At 42.7% G+C, this 24,739-nt stretch overlaps 1 protein-coding gene across 2 annotated transcripts in view; it reads left to right on the top strand.

Annotated features, from left to right (window-relative positions):
• The window catches only part of DCLK1 (doublecortin like kinase 1), a 625,924-nt gene that overhangs the window by 493,135 nt on the left and 108,050 nt on the right, over positions 1-24,739 (top strand). For both annotated transcript variants that reach the window (XM_030200383.1, XM_030200382.1), the window contains one exon: positions 8,227-8,373. In XM_030200383.1, the coding sequence (XP_030056243.1) occupies positions 8,227-8,373 (147 nt within the window). The remainder of the gene's footprint in view (positions 1-8,226; positions 8,374-24,739) is intronic.

The raw sequence follows: 24,739 nt of genomic DNA, 5'->3' as shown, positions 1-24,739 counted from the left end.
TTTACACTTTCTAACAATAATAGAACCAGGGGACACAAGATGAAAATAGAATGTGGTAGGTTTAAAATAAATCGGAGAAAGTTTTTCTTTACTCAGCGTGTAGTTAGACTCTGGAACTCATTGCTGGAGAAGGTAGTGACGGCAGCTGGCCTTGCTGATTTCAAAGGGGGTCTGGACAAATTCCTGAAGGAAAAGTCCATTGATCGTTATTAAATTTTGGGTTTTTTGCCAGGTTCTTGGGGCCTGGATTGGCTGCTGTCGGAGACAGAGTGCTGGGCTTGATGGACCTTTGGTCTTTCCCCAGCATGGCGGTGCTTATGTGCTTATGTGCATGCTCCACTACTTATCTGTGTGAGCCCAAAATACATCAAATTAATAATCTTTAATACCCAGCAGATAAATGTGCCAAGATGAACTTCTGTCACATAGTCATTAATCCCCATCAGAGGGCACCCTTGTTTTATTTCAAGCTGCATCAGGAGGAAGAACACTAGTTTTTTCTCTTGTGATAAGTGTTTTTTGGGGAGTTGTTTTCTACTACTCTTTATTTTTCCAGTTAGAATCTGAAACCAGTGATAGTGTGCCCTATTGTGGGTCTTGCTTAGAAGTCTTTGACTGCTCCCCTGGACTATTGAGGTTTCAGTTTGCTAATTGTTTAGATTTCAGCTCAACATGATTTCCTCCCAGGGTCGCCAAAATCGGCATAATCGAAAGCCGATTTTGGGTATCCTCAACTGCTTTCCGTCGCGAGGACAACCAAAGTTCACGGGGGCGTGTCAAAAGCATAGCGAAGTCGGGACTGGGGTGTGCTTAACACATGGGCGTCCTCAGCCAATAATGGAAAAAAGAAGTGCATCCCTGACAAACACTTGGCCGACTTTTACTTGGTCTTTTGTTTTTTACAACCAAGCCACAAAAAGTGCCCTAAATGACCAGATGACTACTGTAGGGAATCGGGGATGACCTCCCGCTACTCCCCCAGTGGTTACTTAACCCCCTCCCACCCTAAAAAAAAAATTAAAATATTTTTCCAGCCTCTATGCCAGCCTCAAATATCATACCCAGCTCCATGACAGCAGTATGCAGGTCCCTGGAGCAGTTTTAGTGGGTACTGCAGTGCACTTCAGGCAGTCGGACCCAGGTCCATGCCCCTCCTACCTGTTATATTTGTGGTGGTAAATGTGAGCCCTCCAAAACCCACCACAAACCCACTGTACCCATATCTAGGTGCCACCTTCATCCCTAAGGGCTGTGGTAGTGGTGTACAGTTGTGGGAAGTTGGTTTTGGGGGGGCTCAGCACACAAGGTAAGGGAGCTATGCACCTGGGAGCTTTTTCTGAAATCCACTGCAGTGCCCCCTAGGGTTGATGTCCTGGCATGTGAGGGGGACCAGTGCACTACGAATGCTGGCTCCTCCCACGACCAAATGGCTTGGATTTGGTCATTTCTGAGACGGGCGTCCTCGGTTTCCATTATCGCCGAAAATCGGGGACGACCATCTCTAAGGTCAACCTAAATTTTGAGATTTGGGCGTCTCCAACCGTATTATCGAAACGAAAGATGGGCGCCCATCTTGTTTTGATAATACGGGTTTCCCCGCCCCTTCGCAGGGACGTCCTGCAAGGACGTCCTCAGGAAAACTTGGGTGCCCCGTTCAATTATGCCCCTCTGTATTACCTTTGCTCCCCAAGTGGTGATGTACATGTCACAATGACAACTTAAGAAGTAGTTTAGAAGTTTTGCTTTATAAAGTGGGTGGAGTGAGGGTGGGATATAATGTGAAAGTTCTTATTAGGCACTGCACATAACCTTCATCCAGATACTAGCCATAGGATCTTGGCTCATATGGGGCCTATATAATAATGATTTAATTATATAGAGCATGTTTTCCACTTGGAAAATGGCTGTTATAAACTTGCATGCAGGCACACAAGTATACAAAACAGGCACTCCACAGGATTGTACCTACTTTTAGGTACAATCCTATGGCACAAGTACCCTAAGGAGTGGAGGAGTAGTCTAATTGTTAGTACAGTGGCCTGAGAACTAGGGGAACTGGGTTCCGTTCCCACTATACCTCCTTGTGACTCTGGGCAAGTCACTTAACTCTCCATTGCTCAAATACCTGTATATATTATGTAAACCACTTTGATTGTAATCACAGGCAATATATCAGATCCCTTCCCCTTTCCCTTCCCCTTTTACACATTCTGCTTGTAGGCAGCCCCATGGAGATAGTCTGGGTGGAGTTCCAATGTGTGTGTGTGTGTGTGTGTGTATGTAAGTAATGGGGTGTACATGGCCAAAAACATATGGCTCCCCTTTGTTTAAAATAAAGTTTTCTCAATGGTCAGGCATTTTTTTGTATGTGTTTGTTTCACCTATTTAAATTTTAGGTGTGCATTTTTCATAAGAACTTTTGACATGCAAAGTAGATTGTACATGTGTTACTTTATAGTTATATGAACATAACTTAAGAATAGCCATACTGGGTCAGACTAATATTCCATCTAACAGAATATCCTCCTTCCAACAGTGGCAAATTCAGGTCACAAGTATCTGACAGAATCTCAAATAGCCAAAAAGAAAAAAAGGGGGAACAGCAAAACCTGTGACATCATTAAAAATACTGTTTCAGCTTAAATACCAGATCAAAAATAGAGGACAAAATGATATTAGATATTCAATTGTGGTTGGCCATTGGGTCTCCTAAAGCACCAGCTATTCCAGACCCCAGGCAATGAATGAAATCAATCACCTGCCACAAATTCCCTCTGTCAAACAGTAAAAACTGCTGAAAGGCTAAATAAGCCAAAAATGGCTCTATAAACTTTATTCAACTCAAAAAAGTTAGTGCTAACGAAGCACGTTGAGAAATTCTTTATGTATGACACACAAAATTGTATATAAAACAAAACAAAGTGACCGCTTATCTGCACTTGCAGTCACAGCGCTGAAGCATACTTTAACACCTGCTCAGTGTATGGCAGTTGCCAAAAAAGCAAACAGGATGCTAGGAATTATTAGGAAAGGGACGGTGAATAAGACCGAAAATACTATAATGCCTTTGTATCGCTCCATCGTGCAACCACTGTTTGAGTATTGCTTTCATTTCTGGTCACCATATCTCAAATAAGATATAGTAGAATTAGAAAAGGTTCAAAGAAGAGCGACTAAAATGATAAAGGGGATAGAACTCCTCTTGTAAGAGGGAAGGTTAAAGAGGATAGAGTTCTCAGCTTGGGAAAGAGAAGGGTGAGGGGAGATATGATTGAGGTTTACAAAATCCTGAGTGGAGTAGAACAAGTAGAAGTAAATCCATTTTTTTCTCGTTCCAAAAGTACAAAGACTAGGGGACACTCGAAGTTACATGGAAATACTTCTAAAACAAATAGGAGGAAATAATTTTTCACTCAACGAATAGTTGAGCTCTGGGACTCTTTGCCAGAGAATGTGGTACCAATGGTTAGTGTATCTGGGTTTAAGAAAGGTTTGGACAACTTCCTGGAGGAAATGTCCATAGTCTGTTATTGAGACAGACTTGGGGAAGCAACTGCTTGCCCCTTGATTGATAGCATGGAATGTTGCTAATAACTGGGTTTCTTCCAGGTACTTGTGAATGGGATACTGGGTTAGAGGTCCATTGGTCTGATCCAGTATAGCTACTCTTATGTTCTTATGTACCTGATGCGAACCCTTATACTTCGGGTGCTTTGGTCAGACCTGCGGCTGGGGTAGTTGCTATGGTTGCTGCAAGTTAACTGGCGGCACAACTGCGTTCAAAAAATGACAGCTCAGGGTGAGGCTTAAGAAGACACAACCCTCTATATAGCACGTCAGAAGCACATTGACTGCAAGCATTAACTTTTTTGAGTTGAATAAAGTTTATAGAGCCATTTTGGCTTATTTGCCTTTGGGCAGTTTTTACTGTTTGACAGAGGCAATTTGTGGCAGGTGATTGATTTTATTCATTGGCTAGGGTCTGGAATAGCTGGCGCTATAGGAGATCCAATGGCTAACCACAATTTTGTTGTCACAAGTTTGCTATTCCGACTTTTTTTCTTTTTGAGTATATTTGTGGGGATATATTGTTTTCCTTTTTTTCTTTTTCATTTCATAATCTCAAATAGTAACGAGATTCATGCTACTGATCCTAGAGACAAGCAGTGGCTTTTCCATGTTTATCTTAATAGCAGACTATGGACCTTTCCTCCAGGAACTTGTCCAAACCTTTTTTTAAACCTACATACAATAACCACTGATACCACATCCTCTGGAAATGAATTCTACAGCTTAACTATTCATTGAGTGAAAAATATTTCTTCCTGTTTGTTTTTAAAGTAGTAGCATGTAACTTTCTTGAGTGTCCCCTAGTCTTTGTACTTTTTGAAAGAGTAAAGAATTGATTTACGTTTATCCATTCTACACCACTCTGTATTTTGTAGACCTCTATCAAATTGCCCCCTCAGCCAGCTCTTTTCCAAGCTGAAGAGGCCTAATCTCTTAAATTGTTCCCCATATGAGAGGAGTTCCACCCCCTTAATCATTTCGGTTTCCCTTTTGTGGGCCATTTCTAATTCTGCTATATCATTTTTAAGATAAGGCAACCAAAATTGCACACAATACTCAAGGTGTGGTCTCACCATGGAGCAATACAGTGGCATTATAATACTACTACTAATCATTTCTATAGCACTACTAGACATAGTCAGTGTGGTACATATTATATGCAGGTACTTTCTCTGTCCCTATAGGACTCATAATCCAAGTTTTTGTACCTGGGACAATGGAGGGTTAAGTGACTTGCCTAAGGTCTCAAGGAGCTGCAATGGGAATCAAACCCAGGTCACCAGGATCAAAGCCTGCCTCACTAACCATTAGACGATTTTCTGTCCCTTTCTTAATACTTCCTAGCATTCTGTTTGTTTTTTTGACTGCCACCACATACTGGGCAGAATATTTCAGCATATTGTCCACATTGACACCTAGATCTTTTTCTTGGATGCTGACTCCTAGGGTGAAACCTAGCATCAAATAACTATGATTTCGATTACTCTTCCCAATGTGCAACACTTTACACTTGTCCACTTTAAATCTCATCTGCCATTTGGATGCCCAGTTTTCCAACTTTCTAAGGTCTTCCTGCAATTTTTCACAATCCACATGTGTTTTAACAAACATAGTAAGTGACGGCAGATAAAGACCTGAACTGTCCATTCAGTCTGCAAAGCAGTCACATTCATTATCAATCTAAGATTAAATCAACAATGAACGTGATATTATATACTTAATCATGGTCTCTTTGGTGTTTTCTGGGACATAGACCGTAGAAGCCTTCCTCTGCCCTTATGTTCCAACTACTGGAGTTGCCATCATGCCAACCTATCTGAATCCGTCTTGTCATTTGCGGGACACAGACTGTAAAAGTTAGCCCGGCACTGTCCTCACATTCCAAATAATTGGAGTTTCAGTTGAAGCTCTCTGCAGTCCATCCTAAACCGGATCACTATATGTGGGATTCAGACCTTACAAGCTATCCGAGCACCGGCCTTTAGCTGATGCAGCCAGAGTTGCCATCTAAGCACCACTTGACATACAAACACATATTTAAAAAACAAAATTTAGAGGGTTGCATATCATTCATTTTCTAAATTAGAGATCCTCTGTGTTCATCCTAAGCCTTTTTGAATTCCACCACAGTTTTCTTTTTTCCATCACCTCCCTTGGGAGGGCATTAAAGGCATCAACCATCCTCTCCATGAAAAGAATTTTCTGACATTACTCCTAAGTCTATCACCTAGTTTCTATATTAATACCTTTCAAGTATTTAAATGTCTGTATCATATCTCCCCTGTCCCTCCTCTTCTCTAGGGTATACATATTTAGGTTTTCCAGTCTCTTCTCATACATCTTTTGGTGCAAGCCCCATAACATTCTTGTCTCCTTCCTCTGGACCACTTCAAGCCTTCTTACATCTTTAGCTTGATATGGCCTCCAAAACTGAACACAATACTCCAGGTGGGGCCTCACCAACAACTTGTACAGGGGCATCAATTTCTCCTTTCTTCTGCTGGTTACACCTCTTTCTATACAGCCTAGCATCCTTCTGGCTACGGCCACCGCCTTGTCACACTGTTTTGTCGCATTCAACTTTGAATAGTTTTGTGTTTTCTGCAAATTTAATCACTTCGCTTATCTTTCCCATTTCCAGATCATTAATACATATGTTAAATAGCACCAGTTCCAGTGCAGATCCCTGGGGCACTCCATAATTCACCCTCCTCCACTGAAAGAATTGACCATTTAAACCTAACCTCTGTTTTCTATTCATCAACCAATTCCTAATCCACGACAGAACTTTACTTCCTATCCCATGACTCTTTAATTTTCCCAGGCATCTCTCATGATGGACTTTGTCAAATGCTTTCTGAAAATTTAGATATGCTGCATCAACTGGCTCACCTTTATCCACATGTTTATTCACACCTTCATAGAAATGAAGCAAATTAGTGAGGCAAGACTTCCCTTGGCTGAATCCATGTTGACTCTGTCCTATTAAACCATGTTTATCTATGTGTTCAGTGATTTTATTCTTTATAATAGTTTCCACTATTTTGTCTGGCATTGATATCAGGCTTACCAGTCTGTGATTTCCCAGATCACCCTTGGATCCCTTTTTAGAAATAGGCGTTACATTGGCCACCTTCCAATCTTTGGGCACTAGGGACAATTTTAGTGAGAGGTTACAGATCATTAACAGAAAATCTACAATTTCACATGTGACTTCTTTCAGTACCCTGGGGTGTATAACATCCAGTCTAGGTGATTTACTACTCTGTAATATGTCGATTTGGCTCAGTATATTTTCCAGGTTCACCGAGATTTCTTCCAGGTCCTCTGCATCGTCACCCTTGAAAACCATCTCTGGTACAGGTAGATCTCTTACATCTTCTTCAGTAAAGACTGAGGCAAAGAATTCATTCAGCCTCTCTGATATGGCCCTGTCCTTCCTGAGTGCCCTTGTACTCCTTGACGATCTAACAGTCCCACGGATTCCCTCACAGGCTTTCTGTTTTTGATATACTTGAAAAAGTTATTGTTGAGTTTTTTGCCTCCAAGGCAAGTTTCTCTTTGTATTTTCTTTTATCCTTCTTTATCAATGCTTTGTATCTAACTTGCCAGTGCTTATGTTGCTTCTTGTTTTCTTCATTTGGATCTTTTTTACATATTCTGAAAGATATTCTTTTGTCTCTAATAGCCTTTTTCACTTCTCCCTTTATGTGGAATTCATCTGGTCTGGGCTTCTAAAATGGTATTTTTAAACAACATCCATGCCAGACTTAAAGCCCTAAACTTTGCAGCTGAGCCTTTCAGCTTTTTTAAAAACCATTTTATCATAGTTACTTTTCTGAAAATTAAATGCTGCTACAGTAGATTTCCTTAGTGACTGATCATGTTATGATCGCGGTTTCCCAGTATACCCAACGTTACCGCTTCTACTGTATTCTACTAAGGACTAGATCTAAAATAGCTCACCCTCTTGTTGGTTCCTGGACCAATTGTTCCAAAAAGCAGTCATTTATTATGTGTAGGAATTTTACTTCCGTAGCACTCTCTGATGTGACATTTAACCAGTCAATACTAGGGAAATTGAAATCATCCATTATTATACTGTTGCCAAATTTGCTAGCTTTTCTAATTTCTGTTAACATATCTTCATCTGTCTGATCGTTCTGGCCTGTGGACAGTAGTATAGCCCTACGCATATATAGCCCTACGCATATATGTGGCCAGTCTACTAGGAAAGCTGGCTCCTCCTATGTCCCAATGACTTAATTTTGTGTGGTTTTCAATTTGACTATTTTTAAGTGGTCCAAAAAGATAGACATACTAAGCACAACAATGTCTAGAAAATGGTCACTTTCAAAGAAAACAGATAGACATTTTTCTGTTTTGAAAATGGTCATTTTCACTACTTGATTTTTGGATGTTTTCAGCAAAAGGTCCAAAGTCAGATTTAGACATATTGATAATGCCCCTCCACATGTTATGTCTTTCTAATCAGCTTTCTCAAATTTTATCATAAAAATTACCAGATCTTTGCTCTGTTTCAAGACATGGTTTTTCATACTTAATTGGTACAGTTTCTATGATGATTCCTTTTTTCTGCGTACCCTTTTCCATTGCAGAGTGGTGCATAATTGTTGCTGTTATTCTAACCCCCAGGGAGGAGATCTCTTTGACGCCATTACCTCCACCAACAAGTATACAGAGCGAGATGCCAGTGGAATGCTGTACAATCTGAGTAGTGCTATCAAATATCTACACAGCTTGAATATCGTCCACAGGGACATCAAACCAGAAAACTTACTGGTAAGAGAAAACGTATTGAGAAGGTGATGAACAAAATGTAGAATCTCAAACAGATGTTTTTTCTACCTTCGTATATCATGATAAAAAACACCATATGTGACAACCGTACAACTCATTGCATGAAATATCACAAAAGAGTTTATGGATCTCGCTCTGTTTTCCCTACACAAAAATGTCTATTTTCTATTATAGTATAACTATCTGTATTTTACATCCATATTAATTTCAATAAATGTGTTTGACCACAGAAATCTTACAATAAATCAAAGTATTTCATTTTGGGCCTCAGCTTTGTTTTTGAAGGCCAGTGTCCTCATGTTGCATCCTAATACAATTCTTATTAGATATTTCATATCTGCTGTTGTTGTGCTTCATATCAGTTGGCACTGGGAATGTCAATTAAGGGAGCAGTTGACTGGAATAAGCATTGTTGAGTTTGGACTTGCTTTGTGCAGGAGATTAACAGTGACAGTAAGCTACCAAGTTTTGGCCCAGTGTTGGCCTTTCTCTTTTCATTCATGACCTGTGAAAGAATGTGGGCTATGATTCTCAATAGACACACAGATCCCTGCCCCTGCTGCAGTCAGACAAAATGTTAATCTTCATAGACGCGTGCATGAACTGAAGCAACAACATGCCAATAATCATTAATGCTGTTAGGAGATTGTGCATAATGGCCTGATGGGAATCGAGCTTACGCTGCTTTTATTAGCAAACCTCTCTAAATTCCCAAAGTTTGACAGCTGACCTCTAAAGTATGGGGGGAGGGAGTTTCATGCTTGTATGGTAATGTTCTCCAGATCATCATTGAATATTGTTAAAAATTATTTTTCAATGTATTTCAATTGTTGGTAATTGTGTTGTGCAGCTCAGGCTACAAGTAAGTAAAACATATAGTCTAGGGTCCTTTTTTTTTATTAAAGAACATTAATCCTTTAGGACTAAATGTTATAAATAGCACTGATAAATCTGTTCCACCCCCCCCCCCCCCCCAAGAAAATGCTGTTCTATAAACAGCATTGAAAATTAGGTGCCATTTATAGGCTAGTTATAAGTGCTAGGAACTTCGACTACATTTAGGCGCAACCATTTACACCAGTGAAACCTTGGTGTAAATCCCTACACCTAAATTAAATGTGGATCTCCCTTATTCTATAACAATGCACCTAAATTGCAAGGATCCCCATGACCTTCCCATGGCCATGCCCCCTTTTTTTGATCCAAGTGTATAAAGTTATGCATGTGGATTTTAATTTATGGCAATTAGCATTGATAATTGATAGGGCCAAATTATCAGCGCTAATTGGCTCATTCAATTAAATTGTATTTGCAAATCGGGTGCACACCCAAATTTGCACACGTAATTTAAAGCACCGTTTATAGTATTTGGGGGTTAATGCACAGTTAGTGTGCACAAACAGGTAATGCAGAAGATGCATTAAAGCATTTTGGGGTACTTTGCCTGTTTACGCATGCTAACACGCATTACAGATTAAAAAAAATATTTTTGGGGAGGGGGCATGTCTTGGGTGGAGAATAACATGGAAGCATTAATGAGCTTGCCAGAAAGCAACAAAGCAAACGATCTGCAAAATCCAACATGGAAAACAAACCAGCAGATCAGTATAATATCCAAAAAGACTTTATTGAGGATTCCGTGTATGAAACAAATGCCCGACACAGGCCGTGTTTCGCCCAACAATAGGGCTGCGTCAGGAGCTAGTATCTTTCTTAATTAAGATCGGTATCAAATTATATGTCAAAACAAGGATATAAGGAACCTTCTTCATAAAATAGAATATCCTGAATGACGCCAGATAGACAATGAATAGCCTTCGTTAGCAGGCTATTCATTGTCTATCTGGCGTCATTCAGGATATTCTATTTTATGCTGCTCATGCTGATTTTTTATGAAGGGATGTCCAAGACAGAGCACATAGGTTTGTATTGGTGTATCTGTGCATATGTGTGCAAGTAGACATGTATATTCTGGTATTCTAAATATTTATGCACAAAATTGACCCTTAAGTGTTAGCTCCTACTTTATAGAATTACTCTCTAGATATTCACTATATAGAAATGGCTTTAACATATGTACCCAAGAAACTTGTTACTTGGGATTTCAATTCCACTTCCACTTTGTGAGATATAGAGAGGATTTAACATACGTACTACAGTACATCAGTCCTTCAGCACATTAGCATGTAGACATACATGCCTGTAAATTAAATGGACAGAACAGTATAGTGTGCTGTTCTCAATAATTAGTAGCCAAGTAGATTTAAGAAAGTCACCAGTTACCCTGGAAATGAGCAGCAAGAAATGGATCTGCTGTTTGGAATCTGATGGATTCGTCCTAATGTCTGTCGGAGACAAGATGCTGGGCTCATCTGACCTTTAGTCCGACTCAATATGGCGCTATTAGGGGGGGAAGTTATCAAGGAGCTTTTACCCTACCTTGATTTACAACAGGATTCAGCAACCTGTGGTATAATAGTCCCGCAGGTTGCTGACTCCTGTGGTAAATGAATAATGCTGGTTGCGAGCCACCTCGGAAGTAGTGTTATTCCAGCAGACTGGGAGCTCGGGCCTCAACCTGGGCCCCAAATGCTCTCAGGCTAGAGCCTAAAGGACTGGTTATGTTACCCCTACCCCAATCAAACTCCCCTCAAAGGGCCCCCACCACCATCCCTATGGGCCCTACCAGCGTTTTCTCTGGTGGTTCAGTGGTCTTCAGGCAGGAACAGTCCCCGGTCACTAATACTACTACCACTGCTAAGGGTCAGCAGCACTGTCCACTTAATTGCCACTAAATATTGGCAACTGGCCTGCTCAGTATGATGTAAATCCTGCCTACTTAAATCACTTTGAATATAAAGCCCATAACTTGTAATCTCACAAATTGTGCTGAATTTTCAGTTGAAAACTTACTTAGGGTCCTAAGTTTGGCCAAAAATAGGGCACAAATTTAGGAGCCTAAATTTAGGAGTTTAGTTGTTGTTGTTTTTTTTTATTTGGGTCTATTATAGGGCAGTAGGAATGGGGAAGGAAAGAATGGGACACATGTAGTACAAATTATCAGGTTTTCCATTACCAGCAAAGGGTAATTTAATTATGATTTTTAAAGAAAGTCATGTCATGTAGTTCAACCGGATATTTTTCCAGTTGGAGTAATAAAGGAGACCAAATGTTTTTTAAATAGGGCCCCTCCTTTCTTTTAATAAAAACATCACTTTTACAAGATATATAATTCTATGAAATTGATTCAAGCAGTAATTAATCCTGAATATCCTGATCAAAAGCCTGAACTCCCAATATATAAACCGCATCTCCCAACAGAAAATCCCCAACCCCAGAGCCCTACCTTCCCTCCATCCCCAACTCTCCTAGCACCTACCTGGGGTTTGTAGTGGTAGTTTAGGAGGTTCCTGGTGGCAGCGGTCACCCTCCAGTGCTGAACAACTTGGCACCATTATCGAAAATGTTGCTTCTTCCCCTTTTCCCCTTGCAGTAGTCTTACTGTACTGCTGCTAGGGTTCATCCTTCCATATATGGACTACCGCTAGAGGGCAGAAGTGCATTTTGGATGACAGCGCTGACCTGGGCAGTAATGATGGGTGACTGCTGCCACTGGAGATGAACTCCTTGAACTACCAGTGTGGACCCCGGCGGAATCAGCCATGTGGGAGAGGGTAAAGCACTGGCAGGACAAGCTTTTTTCTGTTACATAAGTACATAAGTAATGCCATACTGGAAAAAGACCAAGGGTCCATCGAGCCCAGCATCCTGTCCACGACAGCGGCCAATCCAGGCCAAGGGCACCTGGCAAGCTTCCCAAACGTATAAACATTCTATACATGTTATTCCTGGAATTGTGGATTTTTCCCAAGTCCATTTAGTAGCGGTTTATGGACTTGTCCTTTAGGAAACCGTCCAACCCCTTTTTAAACTCTGCTAAGCTAACTGCCTTCACCACTTTATCTGGCAACGAATTCCAGAGTTTAATTATACGTTGGGTGAAGAAAAAGTTTCTCCGATTTGTTTTAAATTTACTACACTGTAGTTTCATCGCATGCCCCCTAGTCCTAGTATTTTTGGAAAGCGTGAACAGATGCTTCACATCCACCTGTTCCGTATGTTGGGGGGCAGAGTTGTTTTGTCAGGAGTATCGGGGTTACAATCAGGGGTCGCAGAAGGCAAATGGGGTTCACACTCTCCACAACAATGAAACACAAAAAACGAGGGTGGAAAAGAACCAAGTCCAAGAGATCAGTCCAAACACAGGATAAGATTCTCCAAATACAACTTTATTTGGACCCTACACGATCCGAGTTTCGGCTACGAGAGCCTCTCTCAGGGGTGAATCAATGAGTACTCAGCTTTATATTGATTGACGGTGGAGCTACAATCAAGTATAAAATTTTATACTTGATTTTGTTCGAGTCAGACAGTGGCGTAACCAGACCTGACATTTTGGGTGGGCCCAGAGCTAATATGGGTGGGCACTATATATGAGTAGTGTTTCTTGCCTGCACCAACATAAACCACATACATACTTAGGGCTAGGTTTACTAAGCAGTGCTATGAGCACGTTAGTGTTTTCAACGCACTTAAATGTTTTACACGTGTTAAACACTAATGTGCCCCAAGAAATGTATAGGCGTGTTAGCATTTAACGTGGCTTAAATTTACAGGCACGTTAAAAATGCTAATGCACCTTAGTAAATATACCCTTAATGTAAAAAAAACATCATTTTAAAATATAGTTACATTATGCCATATCAAACCACCTACACTTTTTTTTCTTATTTTACCTTAGGCACTGTAGAGACAATCCCCACCCAAAAACCCACCAAAATGAGAGAAATAGACAACTTTTTTAAAATTAACCTGGGCACTATTAAAATGTATTATTGGTGAATTTCTGGGTGGGGATGGGCTCCATTGCCTAGGGCAAAAGAGATATGTTTAATGATTAAATATACCTTTTTTTTTTTTTTGCCCTAGTCAGTGAAGAGTCCACCCCCACCCAGAAGCCCACCACCAGAGCCATCATTTTGATTACAAAGGTATATTTAATGATTAAAATATACCTTTTTTGCCCAAGGCAAAATGCTAGGGTAATCAAGAGTAATCAAAATGCTGGCTGGTGGAGGGCTTCTGGGTGGGAGTGGGCTCTTCACTGCCTACAGCAAAAAAGGTATATTTTAATCATTAAATATACCTTTTTGCCCACGGCAATGAAGTGCTTAACCCACCCAGAAGCCCACCACCACCAGCCAGCATTTATGAGTACAATTACATATTTTAAAAATACATGTATTTATTACCTGGCTCTTGTAGCATTGTTGTGGGGCCGCGGGGGAAGTTCTACTGCTGCTGCTGTGATTGACCCACTGAAAATCATAGACCCCACTGCAAGCACAGACTGGCAGGCACAGTGTGGACTAAGGAGCCGCACCTGTGCTGCAACACATTCAGGCTGGCAGCTTTCCAATGCGGCACTGCGTGTGGCGCCATCGTGCTGTGTGCTGCGGGCCACCCAGGCCGGGGGGGGGGAGCAAGCAGTAGTATAGCAGCATGGCGCGTGCAACCCCAGAGCGGCTGCTAGACTTTAGTGCGCCACGAGATTGAAGAGCTGCGCCGCTTGGTTGATAGCGGTAATGCAGGCATGCAGCGTCGGAGGGATGAAGAGGGGAGGACTGGGACTGTCCAAAGAGCTGCCGCCTGCCAGTGAGAGTGCCGACGGCCAAAAAAAAGCAGGTAGGTGGTGGTTGAGTGGGTTGCTGCGGCTGAAAAAACGAAGGCTTTGGCAGCGGCTGCTGAACTGGTGTCTGCACTTTTCGGCGCGTAAAATTAGGTGGGCCTGAACTGAGATTGGGTGGGCCTGGGCCCACCCAGGCCCACCCGTAGCTACGCCCCTGGTCAGACACTACATATTTTTTGACCAAGATATCTATATGCTCCACCGTCAATCAATATAAAGCTGAGCACTCATTGACTGACCCCTGAGGAAGGCTCTCGTAGCCGAAACTCGGACCGTGTAGAGTCCAAATAAAGTTGTATTTGGAGCATCTTATTCTTGTGTTTGGGCTGATCTCTTGGACTTGGTTCTTTTCCACCCTCTTTTTTGTGTTACAATCAGGGGTGCCAGGATTGTGTGATTGAGTGGATCGGAATGTGGGAGGAGGGGTCTGGAGTATTGGATCATGATGGGCCCGGGGTATGGGACCTTGACTTGGGAGTGATAAAATCAGAGGGAGAGATGGAGGGGGGGGGGGGGGAGCAGTGCACCACCATGACATTTCTTTTTTATTTATTTTCAGTGGGCTTGCTTGTGTTAATTGCAGTGCCTGGAAGAGTGGGAGAACCAGTGCTATGTCTATGTTTCACTGCGTGTAATGTGTTGCTTTACAGCAAGTTTCTGCCCTGTCTGTTAAATGCCCCCTGCATTTACTGAACAGGCTTTGCACATTATTTTTCTTCTGTCAACATGCGATAATTGCAAAACTTACACACTTTAATAAAAGATCTACTTGATTTCTATAGATTTATTTTTAGGAAGGTCAGTGATTAAGAACAATTCAGACTAAGTTTATTATCACTCAGCCAAGCTACTACCTCCCAGAGTTCAGCGTTTAGTTTGTCTTTCCCGATTTTTCCACTGCTTACAATAACTGGAAGACCATCTGAATTCATGATATAATTGAAATCTGCTATAGTTATAACAGCTGATAGGTTGTAGGCTAAAAATTAAACAAAAGAAGAGGATAACTCCTGAGGCTTCAAAAGTTTATATTGACACCATACCATTCTGTAGATGTAAACCAACCATAAACCACACCTCTAACTCCATGTGCCCACAGTCTGTCTAAGAGATAAACATGGTCCACCATGTTGAAAGCTACTGTGAGATTCAATGATATTAAAAAAATGTATAATCTATTTCCATGCCCCTCCTTATGTCATCAAGCATACCCAGTATATACCCATTACAAAATTCTGACTGGTAACTAGCCAAATAAATATTTTAATTGAGAAAATCAATTAGCTGGGAAAAACACCATCTTTTTCTAGTGTTTTACCGAAAAATGGAAGATGAGAAATTGGTGTATAATTAGATAGCACATGCACATGTGCTAAGCACGCCCCAGTCCCGCCTTCGCTACGCTTCCGACACGCCCCCGTGAACTTTGGTTGTCCCCGTGACGGAAAGCAGTTGAGGGCGCCCAAAATCAGCTTTCAATTATGCCAATTTGGGCGACCCTGGGAGAAGGACGCCCATCTCCCGATTTGTGTCAAAAGATGGGCGCCCTTCTCTTTCGAAAATGAGCCCAAAAGCCTAGCACACTTTATTGCATTGGCTCTCCCATATCTTAGTTCCTGAATGTTTCTGATCATAAGGTCATGAATTCAGCTGTCTGATCCTGAAAAAAACTTTGTGAAGTATGCAAGTGTCTAGTACAAAGTGCAGGAAACTCATTTTAACTTAACCCTATAGGGCAAATGATCCTCTATCTGGAAATTAGAAAAATGCGCTCACTGTTCACTACCCAACTGGAAACGTTTTACTTTTCTCTCCCAACTCTAAGTCATATGTTTATAAATATTGTAGAGTTTATCTTATTTTGTTCAGCAGAAAGCCCTTGAAACAGCGACATATTGTGTTAAAGGTTTGTATATATACTTTTGTTTTCATGTGTTAATTAGAACATTTTTCATAATTACTCCTATTTACCACATTTATTCTGTCAATCTCTGGTATGTCTTTACGGCAATATAATAAACCCCAGAGAACAACTTCTCTGACTGCTGCCATCTGCAGTGATCACAAGAGTAGCTTACAAAATACCGGGTCTTTATGATAATAGGTTACATATGGTGGCACACAATTATGTGTGGCTGCCTTCAATTACTGTTGTTCAATTACACTGTTTTATTGCTTCATTAAAACAGTGAATGCACTACATTGTAGACAATTTGCACAAATTCCCTAGACTCTTTAATTGCCCTCTGGTATTTAAAATGCAGAGACATTTTCAGAGTGTTTATTGTGAATACATTATCAGCTTCACCATTTGGTCTTTGATAGGGAAATTAATGAAGTACAGTTTCATATGTATATATGCAGGAATGCAATAGGGCTATAGATGTGTATCTATCAAAGTAAAAGAAAGTTAACTTACTAGGGGCCAGATACACTAAACTTAACAAGCCAGCAACGTGGTTTTTAAATCAGTTCTAGCCAGTCTAGCGAGCAAGTAGTAAAACAAGACATGCACAAAAGGGTTCTCCGAGACATTTTCCTGTCACGGTAGCAGCTAACGAAAACAGAATGCAAATGATCTACAGGGTATTATAATGCGCATGCAAGGCAGAGGCACAGCCATTTTCCGACCCCACGCACCTGCGCCTCTTGTTGGGGCTGCGCGGGACCCATGCAGAGAAGGATGCTCATCGCAAATATTGGAAGAAAAAAAAACGTCCAAGTGCTTGTCAGGGACGTCCTTTCAAGTGCCTAATACTTGGACGTCCTTCACTCAAAAAAAAAAAAGGACGTCCCTGACGAGCATTTGGACTTTTCCCTTCAGATTTTGTGATGGGCGTCCTTCTCTTGGACGTGTTTTTCTTACATGCCTGAAATGACCACCGCCGAGAATCGGGGATCGGGACATGCAAGGACGCCCAAATCAAAACTATTTGGACGTCCCTTTTGATTATGCCCCTCCAGGTCTCTCTCAGCCAGTCAGCGCATTTAGCTGACACTGATTCTCTCCGGCGTGGTCATTTCGGGCACTTAAGAAAAACACATCCAAGAGAAGGACGCCCATCACAAAATCTGAAGAAAAAAACATCCAAGTGCTCGTCAGGGACGTCCTTTTTTGAGTGACAAGTATGAAGCCGTCTTTGGCATGCATAGAGCAGCCAGCATAATGCTTGGCTGCTCTGCGCATGCTCAGCTGGCCAATTGGCTTCTCCTCCTTAAGAAGGAAATCACATGCAAATGAGCTAACAGCGAGCAGCTCATTTGCATGCGATTTCCTTCATGCATGCCCGTTTTTTACCGATTTGCTAAGGGATCGGTAAGGGAAGGGCTCTTTCCATGGAGTTAGTGCATCTGGCTCTAGGTCTTCCAAGCTTTGAGTCAGGTGACAATGTTTACAAGAAGTACCCTTACCTAAGATGTATTTGAAATGAAAGGCCACAAGCTTGGGTGCTTTTAACAATTTATAGGTATTAGGCCCAGTACTTTACATATAAACATCTGAATCAAGTTCTTTGAGATAGGCGCATCAGGAGATTCTCCTTTAGTCACAGAGTGGTAGACAATCCTGAAATTGACAGGTGCTGTGCCTTATGAATTAGTTTTATGATGATGGAGTGGAGGAGTAGCCTAATGGTTAGCACAGTAGGCTGCAAACCAGAGGAACCAGGTTTGATTCCCACTGTAGCATCTTGTGACCCAGGTACAAAAAAACTTAGATTGTGAGCCTACTACAGACAGAGAAAGTACCTGTATATAATATGTAAACTTCTTTGATTGTAACACAGAAAGGTGGTTAAACATAAGAGTAGTATTCTACAACACGGGCATTCGGCATTCACTCAGTCACCCCCTTCTATCCAAACACCACACCAGAAGCCAATTTCTTTAACGAATGTGGATTTATTTAGGCCGCAGCCAGGTCCGCAAAAATTTATTTACCGTAAACCTTCACATAAACAATCATTGGTAAACATCATTGATAAACATCTCCCTCCGAGTACACAGCCCTTCTTGCTTATATTACTACAGGCTGTGCCGTCCAAGCACCCTGTTCCTCCTCAGTGCTGTCTGCTATAGCACGCTGTCCAATCAAATGCATCCCGTACAAGGATGCATTTACCACTTTAACCAAAGCTATTGGCCCCCTGGCCGTCCAAGCCAGGAGACTAGCCGTGTCCATCTTGTTCTGTAATCCTGCCCGCATGCAGGCATAACATTTCGCTCAGTATTGTAACTTTCAACAGGTCATTAACATATACATAGTAACTCACTTTGCCATATTATCCGCTGAGGTGCTGTGTACTCGTCGCTAATGTTACCTAAGTTCCATAGCTTATGCCACAGCCCACGGCAACGACTCCTCGTTCGCCGCGGGCTCCCCCCAAACCCTGGCTGCGACCTACCACCAGCGTAAAGGCTTCAATAAAATTCTGCAAATCAAAGTTGAATATATCAAGACCCACATCAGACAGGTGGACCCCATCCGATCTATACAAACCCGCACAAGATTCTTTAAGGAACTCATGCACAATCACTTGCCCTTTAACTGACCCCATAAATTTACCCATCCACCTATTAATTTTTTTGCGTGTGTCATCAATTGCTCTATGCGACCTCTCGCCCCTCCAAACTCGTCGTGGAATAATATCCGACCAGACGAGTCTGGTCCGGGGCAGCAAACAGGCCAGCTTTAATAAATCATTCTGTATTGTTTTCACTAATAACACACTATTCATCCCCGCTAAATCATTGCCCCCTAAATGCAGGATGAGAACCTGTGGCGCCCTTGAAGCCATCAACTCCCACTCTATGGTTGGCAACAATTGAGCCCACAGCATGCCTCTCTTACCCAACCATCGTACAGCCACCTTCCCCCTCGGAAAGCCCAAATTCACCCCATCAGGTCGTACAGCTGCCCTCTTATGTGCCCAATGCACAAAAGAGTGACCACAGATCCATATCTGGTACTGTTCCACCACGTCACCTGCAAGTCACATGCAATTAAACATATTATCAATTATGGCAAGTCACATGCAATTAACATATTATCAATTATGGCAACAACAGAAAAGCCAACCAAAATAAAAACCCCACTGCAAAAGACCACCCACCCTAACAGGGCCGCTAACGTGGAGGCCGAATGTATCTTTTGTACGCATTCGATCCCCACCGGCCTAACCGTTTAATTTGTTCGCATGGAACTCCATGCAGAGCAGCCGAAGTCGCCGCCCCAATCCTGAATGAGTGCGAACTAAATGTTGCAGATTCCAAGCCCGCCCGAGTAACACACAACTGCAATACTTTGATGAATTGGAATCGCGTCAATGGGGACGCATTAGCATGAAGCAGCAGCCAGACACCCCCCATTGGTCTAATGCGCAGGTACTGTTGAAGATTATATAACGGACATGTAGTTTCCGGTAAGTGCGGTCTAATGCACATGTGTGTACCTCTAGCCAACTGGTCAGTTTTTGAGCTCCATATGAGTAAATCAATCCCCGTCTGTGTAATAGTCACATCCCGCATTAACAAACCCTTGTCAGCCCCCGCCGACTTAGACTGGGCCACCAACTCACTCACCCTAAGGGCCCCATGAAAAGCCAATGCGAAGGCACAGCGGAATAGCCGTACCTCAAATGGTGAATCACACACGTCATCCATAACTGCAAACAAGGCATACAGATCATCATGTAAAATAGGCTGATGCTTATCCACTGAGGAACCTACCACCCTGTGCCACCCTTTCATCATCCTTGACACTACAAAGGCCTTGGTGGGATTCTCCCAGCCAAATAATTTGGAGAAAAAATTAATACTAGCAATTGTAATAGCCACCTGTGCCCTACTGCGACCCTCCCTTCGAGCAGCTGATATGAAGCCCACTAATGCGTCAGTGGTGAACAATCCTCCATTACCAGACTCCATCATGTGCTGCATATAAAGCAGAAAAGCTGAGATATACTTCTTCCTTGTTGCCGCCGACAATGCCTGAAGAGCTAACTCCCACACTTCACGGGGCCATAAGTCCAAACGATGTCTGGCACCGGTGTCGGCCTGTTGTCTGCCATGGGAGCCTTGGATCTGAAATCTGCAAACTTAAAGCGAGAAAGAGCATCCGCTATAATATTCTGCTTCCCAGGAATATGCTTCGCCTTTAAGGATATATTCCAACGCAGACACTGCAAAACTATCGCTCTTATCAAATTAATAACTGGCACTGTATTGGCAGATAATCTGTTCAAACTCTCTACTACTGCCATATTATCTGAATTAAAAACAATAGCTTTATTTGCCAAACCCGACCCCCAAATATGTAAAGCCACCAATATGGGGAATAACTCCAAAAAGGTTATATCCCGTACAATCCCTGCCTGAATCCATGACTCCGGCCACTTTTCAGCACACCACGCTCCTTGAAAATATATACCAAAACCTTCACCCCCTGCCGCATCTGTAAACAGTTCCAATGCATCTGCGGGCTGCGGAAGGTCGTGCCAAAACGTTCTACCATTAAACTGCTCTAAGAATACACCCCAGACCTCTAGATCCTGCCTAATACTTTGTGTCACTCGAATATGATAGTGAGCTTTCAGTACCCCTCTTGTCGCTAAAGCCAGCTTTCTGGCAAAAATGCGGCCCATTGGCATTACCCTGGTAGCAAAACATAACAAACCTAACAGCTCCTGAAACTGTTTAAGAGTAGCTTTTTTAACTTGTTGCATCGCCCGCACTGCCTCAAGCAAGCGTCTAATTTTATCCGCTGGCAAACGAGAACACTGGGCCGGCACATCCAACTCTATACCTAGGAACGTTATAACATTAACTGGTCCAACGGTCTTATCCTCAGCCAAAGGTATCCCAAAATGAGCCGCCAGTCGCTTGAAAGTGCTCAACAAAACCGCGCAGTCTCACGCATCCTTACCCACTAACAAGAAATCATCCAAATAATGGACTACCGCCCCTGCTGAAGCGACCTGCTCAACCACCCAATGTACAAAGGAACTAAATTGCTCAAAAAAGGCACAGGAAATAGAACAGCCCATTGGGACACATTTATCAAAGTAAAAGTGCTCATTGAAACCAGGGGCGTAGCCAGACCTTGCCAGGAGGGGGGGCCAGAGCCCGAGATGGGGGGGCACTGTTAAGCCGCCTCCCCCCCTCCGGCAACCCCCCTTCCCCCGCTCGATCGCGCCGACACTCTTAAACTCCCCCCCCTCCCACCACCAACCCTCCCCCACCATCGCCGCCAGCCCCGCTACCGCATGATTTACCTTGATTGCTGGCGGGGATGCCCAAACCCCGCCAGCCAAGAGTGTTCTTCAGCGCTGGAGTTAGTAAACTCCAGCGCCTTCATTCAAGGAAGTTCGTCTGAAGGATCAGCTGGTTTTGACGCATTTACGTCCTGCACGGGGCTACATGCACGGTGCAGGACGTAAGGCGTCAAAACCAGCTGATCCAGGATCCTTCAGACGAACTTTCTTGAATGAAGGCGCCGGAGTTTACTAACTCCAGCGCTGAAGAACACTCTTGGCTGGCGGGGTTTGGGCATCCCCGCCAGCAATCAAGGTAAATCATGCGGTAGCGGGGCTGGCGGCGATGGTGGGGGAGGGTTGGTGGCGGGAGGGGGGTCGTCGGCAGGGGGCCAGGGGCGAATCTGCGGGGGCCCGGGCCCCCTCAGGCCCCACGTAGCTACGCCACTGATTGAAACGAAACCCCAGCAGCGGAAAAGAATCTGGATGCACCGGTAACAAGCGAAAAGCCGACTCCACATCAGCCTTAGCTAAAGAAGCCTGACTCCCATGACCCCTGATTACTTCTATTGCCTTATCCACAGAAGCATAGTGCACCGAACAAGTTATAGGATCGATAAAATCATTAACCGACTGCCCCACGGGATAAGAAAGATTATGTATTAATCGAAACTTCCCGGGCTCCTTTTTTGGAACAATCCCAATTGGCGAAACTATCATGGCTTCAAAAGGTGGCTCACGAAACGGCCCTGCTATTCTACCCTTAAGCAACTCCTTCTGAATTTTCTCTGCTGCAATCTGATGATGAGCATGTATTGAGACAGCATTTCTGGGGTAATGTGTAGAATGCAATAAAGGGCCCTGATAAGGAATAACATAACCCAAAGTAAAACCGGATGTGATGGCCTCCGCACTTACCCTATCATAGTAACGTGCCAGCCATACCTGCATACACTCTAACTTAATTGGCGAAGGCGCCAGCTGACCCCAACTACTGACCAGTGTATCCCGACGGCATAGTCGAGTACCCTGGCTGCTGCTTCCTGTCTCTTTGTTGCCGACATTGCCCTATGGCGCTGTGTTTCCCTTCACAGCCCTTCTTCACCCCTCCTCCCTACCCGCCCCTTTACCCATCACCCTTCAATCTCTTATCCTTCCTATCCACTCCCACTCCTCCCTCCCTCTCCCCCCCCCCCACCCCAGATTCTTCCTGAGCCTTCAGCCCGGTTGTAATCGGCTCCCCTTTAAGGGTGAGCCTTTCCATTTTCTTGAGGTGATACGTGTTATAAATAGAGTACAAACTCAAGCATTGTATACAAAAGTACTCCTTTACATCATCTTTATTTTGAACTTTTTTTATTATTACATTACATATACCTTAATTGTCCTAATCCTCAGAACTCCCAATCACACGCCTTTCACTCCTGGTTCTCAACTCAACTCGCTCACTATATAAAACACTTATATCGCACTTATCATATATCAGCAAACTTCGATTGCAATTTAAATACAGCATAAAGCCACAACACCTGTTGACATTATTGTTTCTTAATATCTTCAACCATCAATATGATAATGTGATTATCCAAAGAATTAAAGAGTAGCCATAACGGGTCAGACCAATGGTCCATCTAGCCCAGTATCCTGTTTCCAACCCAAATTGTGGCATTATTCCATGCTACAAATCCCAGGCAAGCAGTTGCTTCCCCATGTCTGTCTCAATAGCAGACTATGGAGTTTTCCTCCAGAAACTTGTCCAAACCTTTTTTAAACCCAGATACGCTAACCGCTGTTACCACATCCTCCGGCAAAGAGTTTCAGAGCTTAACTATTTGTTGAGTGAAAAAATATTTCCTCCTATTTGTTTTAAAAGTATTTCCATGTAACTTCCTTGAGTGTCCCCTGGTCTTGGAACGAGTAAAAAATTAATTTATTTCTACTTGTTCTACACCACTCAGGATTTTGTAGACCTGAATCATATCTCCCCTCATCTGTCTCTTTTCCAAGCTGAAGAACCTTAACTTCTTTAGCCTTTCCTCATACGAGAGCAGATCCAAATGCATGACCCATGATTGTGTAGCACAAACAAGTATACATGGCACTGTACAGAGACACATAAAGTGCAGTCCATGGTCTTTGGAACTTACAGTCTAGGTAAGATGGACAGACAAGACTCAAAGACAAAAAAAATGCAATTAAGAGGCTTTTGGTTAAATATTAAGGTCACAAATGGGAGGAACTAAGCTAGATGAGTTATATGTGGGATTAGTTGAGGAAGGAACAGTTCAACTGAGAAAATCTGCTATTAGGGAGGCCTTTTTAAATTGGGCCTCTTACATCCTTCCCAAAATGTTTTTTTTTTGGGGGGGGGGGATTGCTTAAAGTAAGGCCTTTGTACTGGGCAGTAGTTGGGAAGCAGTGCTGGGCAGATTTCTACAGTTTATGCCCCAAAATCTGCAATGACAGATCAGGATGGGCTTCGACAGCAACACCAGTAGTTGGAAGGTTGGGCAAGTGCCAGGCAGACTTCTGTAGTTTGTTCCAAAAATGGCAAAGACAGGTCAGGATCCAGTATGTGTATTTTATATCACATTTATATCATAGGCTATTAGTATGGATGTTGTGTATCTCTGTGGGGGAGGGGAAGACATTATAAGGTTGAAATTACAGAGTAAAATATTGTAAATTAGCAATATGATGGGATTGTTGGTTTAATCATTACCACAATGAATATGATTATGCTGTAGCCATAGTAATAAAACTACTCTTCAGTCTATTGGCATGGTGGTGTGGTATTGCAGAATCAAACAGAATTGTGTATATATATATATATATGATAGGTATGGCAGCAAATTGCCAACCTCCCTGGCAATTGAATACTGTGAGGCTAGTATTCAATCATGAAGGAGTGTAACCTGCACAGAGTGGCGGATTTGACTGTGGCCACCTTGTTAGGCAGACTGGATAGACCAGGCAAGTCTTTATCTGCCATCATTTACTGTGTCACTGTACTAGCAATCTGTGTAAGAAAACCAGGAACTGATGAGGTAGACTTGAAGGGCAGCCATAGAACTCCCCCATCCTCCTTTAAGAAGGAAACTTAAAGGTTTTTAACTTAAGATGAAGCAATTGAGAGGGTTCTGCAAGTCAATGAAAATGGAATCCAAGCACTGGTATCTAGACAATAGTACCAGTCAAGAAAGCTATGTGCAGGACGATTAAAGTGCCAATGAGAGGAAATGGCCTCAGGAGTGTCCCAAGCTAGAATTGCATCCTGTGTGACACCTCCCCTAGTGCCACACCTGCCCACTGTGCCACAACCCCCCACAGGGAGACAGTGGACAGGGAC

The sequence above is a fragment of the Microcaecilia unicolor genome, chromosome 4 (assembly GCF_901765095.1).
Source record: "Microcaecilia unicolor chromosome 4, aMicUni1.1, whole genome shotgun sequence".
NCBI lineage: Eukaryota > Metazoa > Chordata > Amphibia > Gymnophiona > Siphonopidae > Microcaecilia > Microcaecilia unicolor.
The sequence above is the reverse complement of the archived record's forward strand: the minus strand, read 5'-3'. Positions and strand labels throughout refer to the sequence as shown.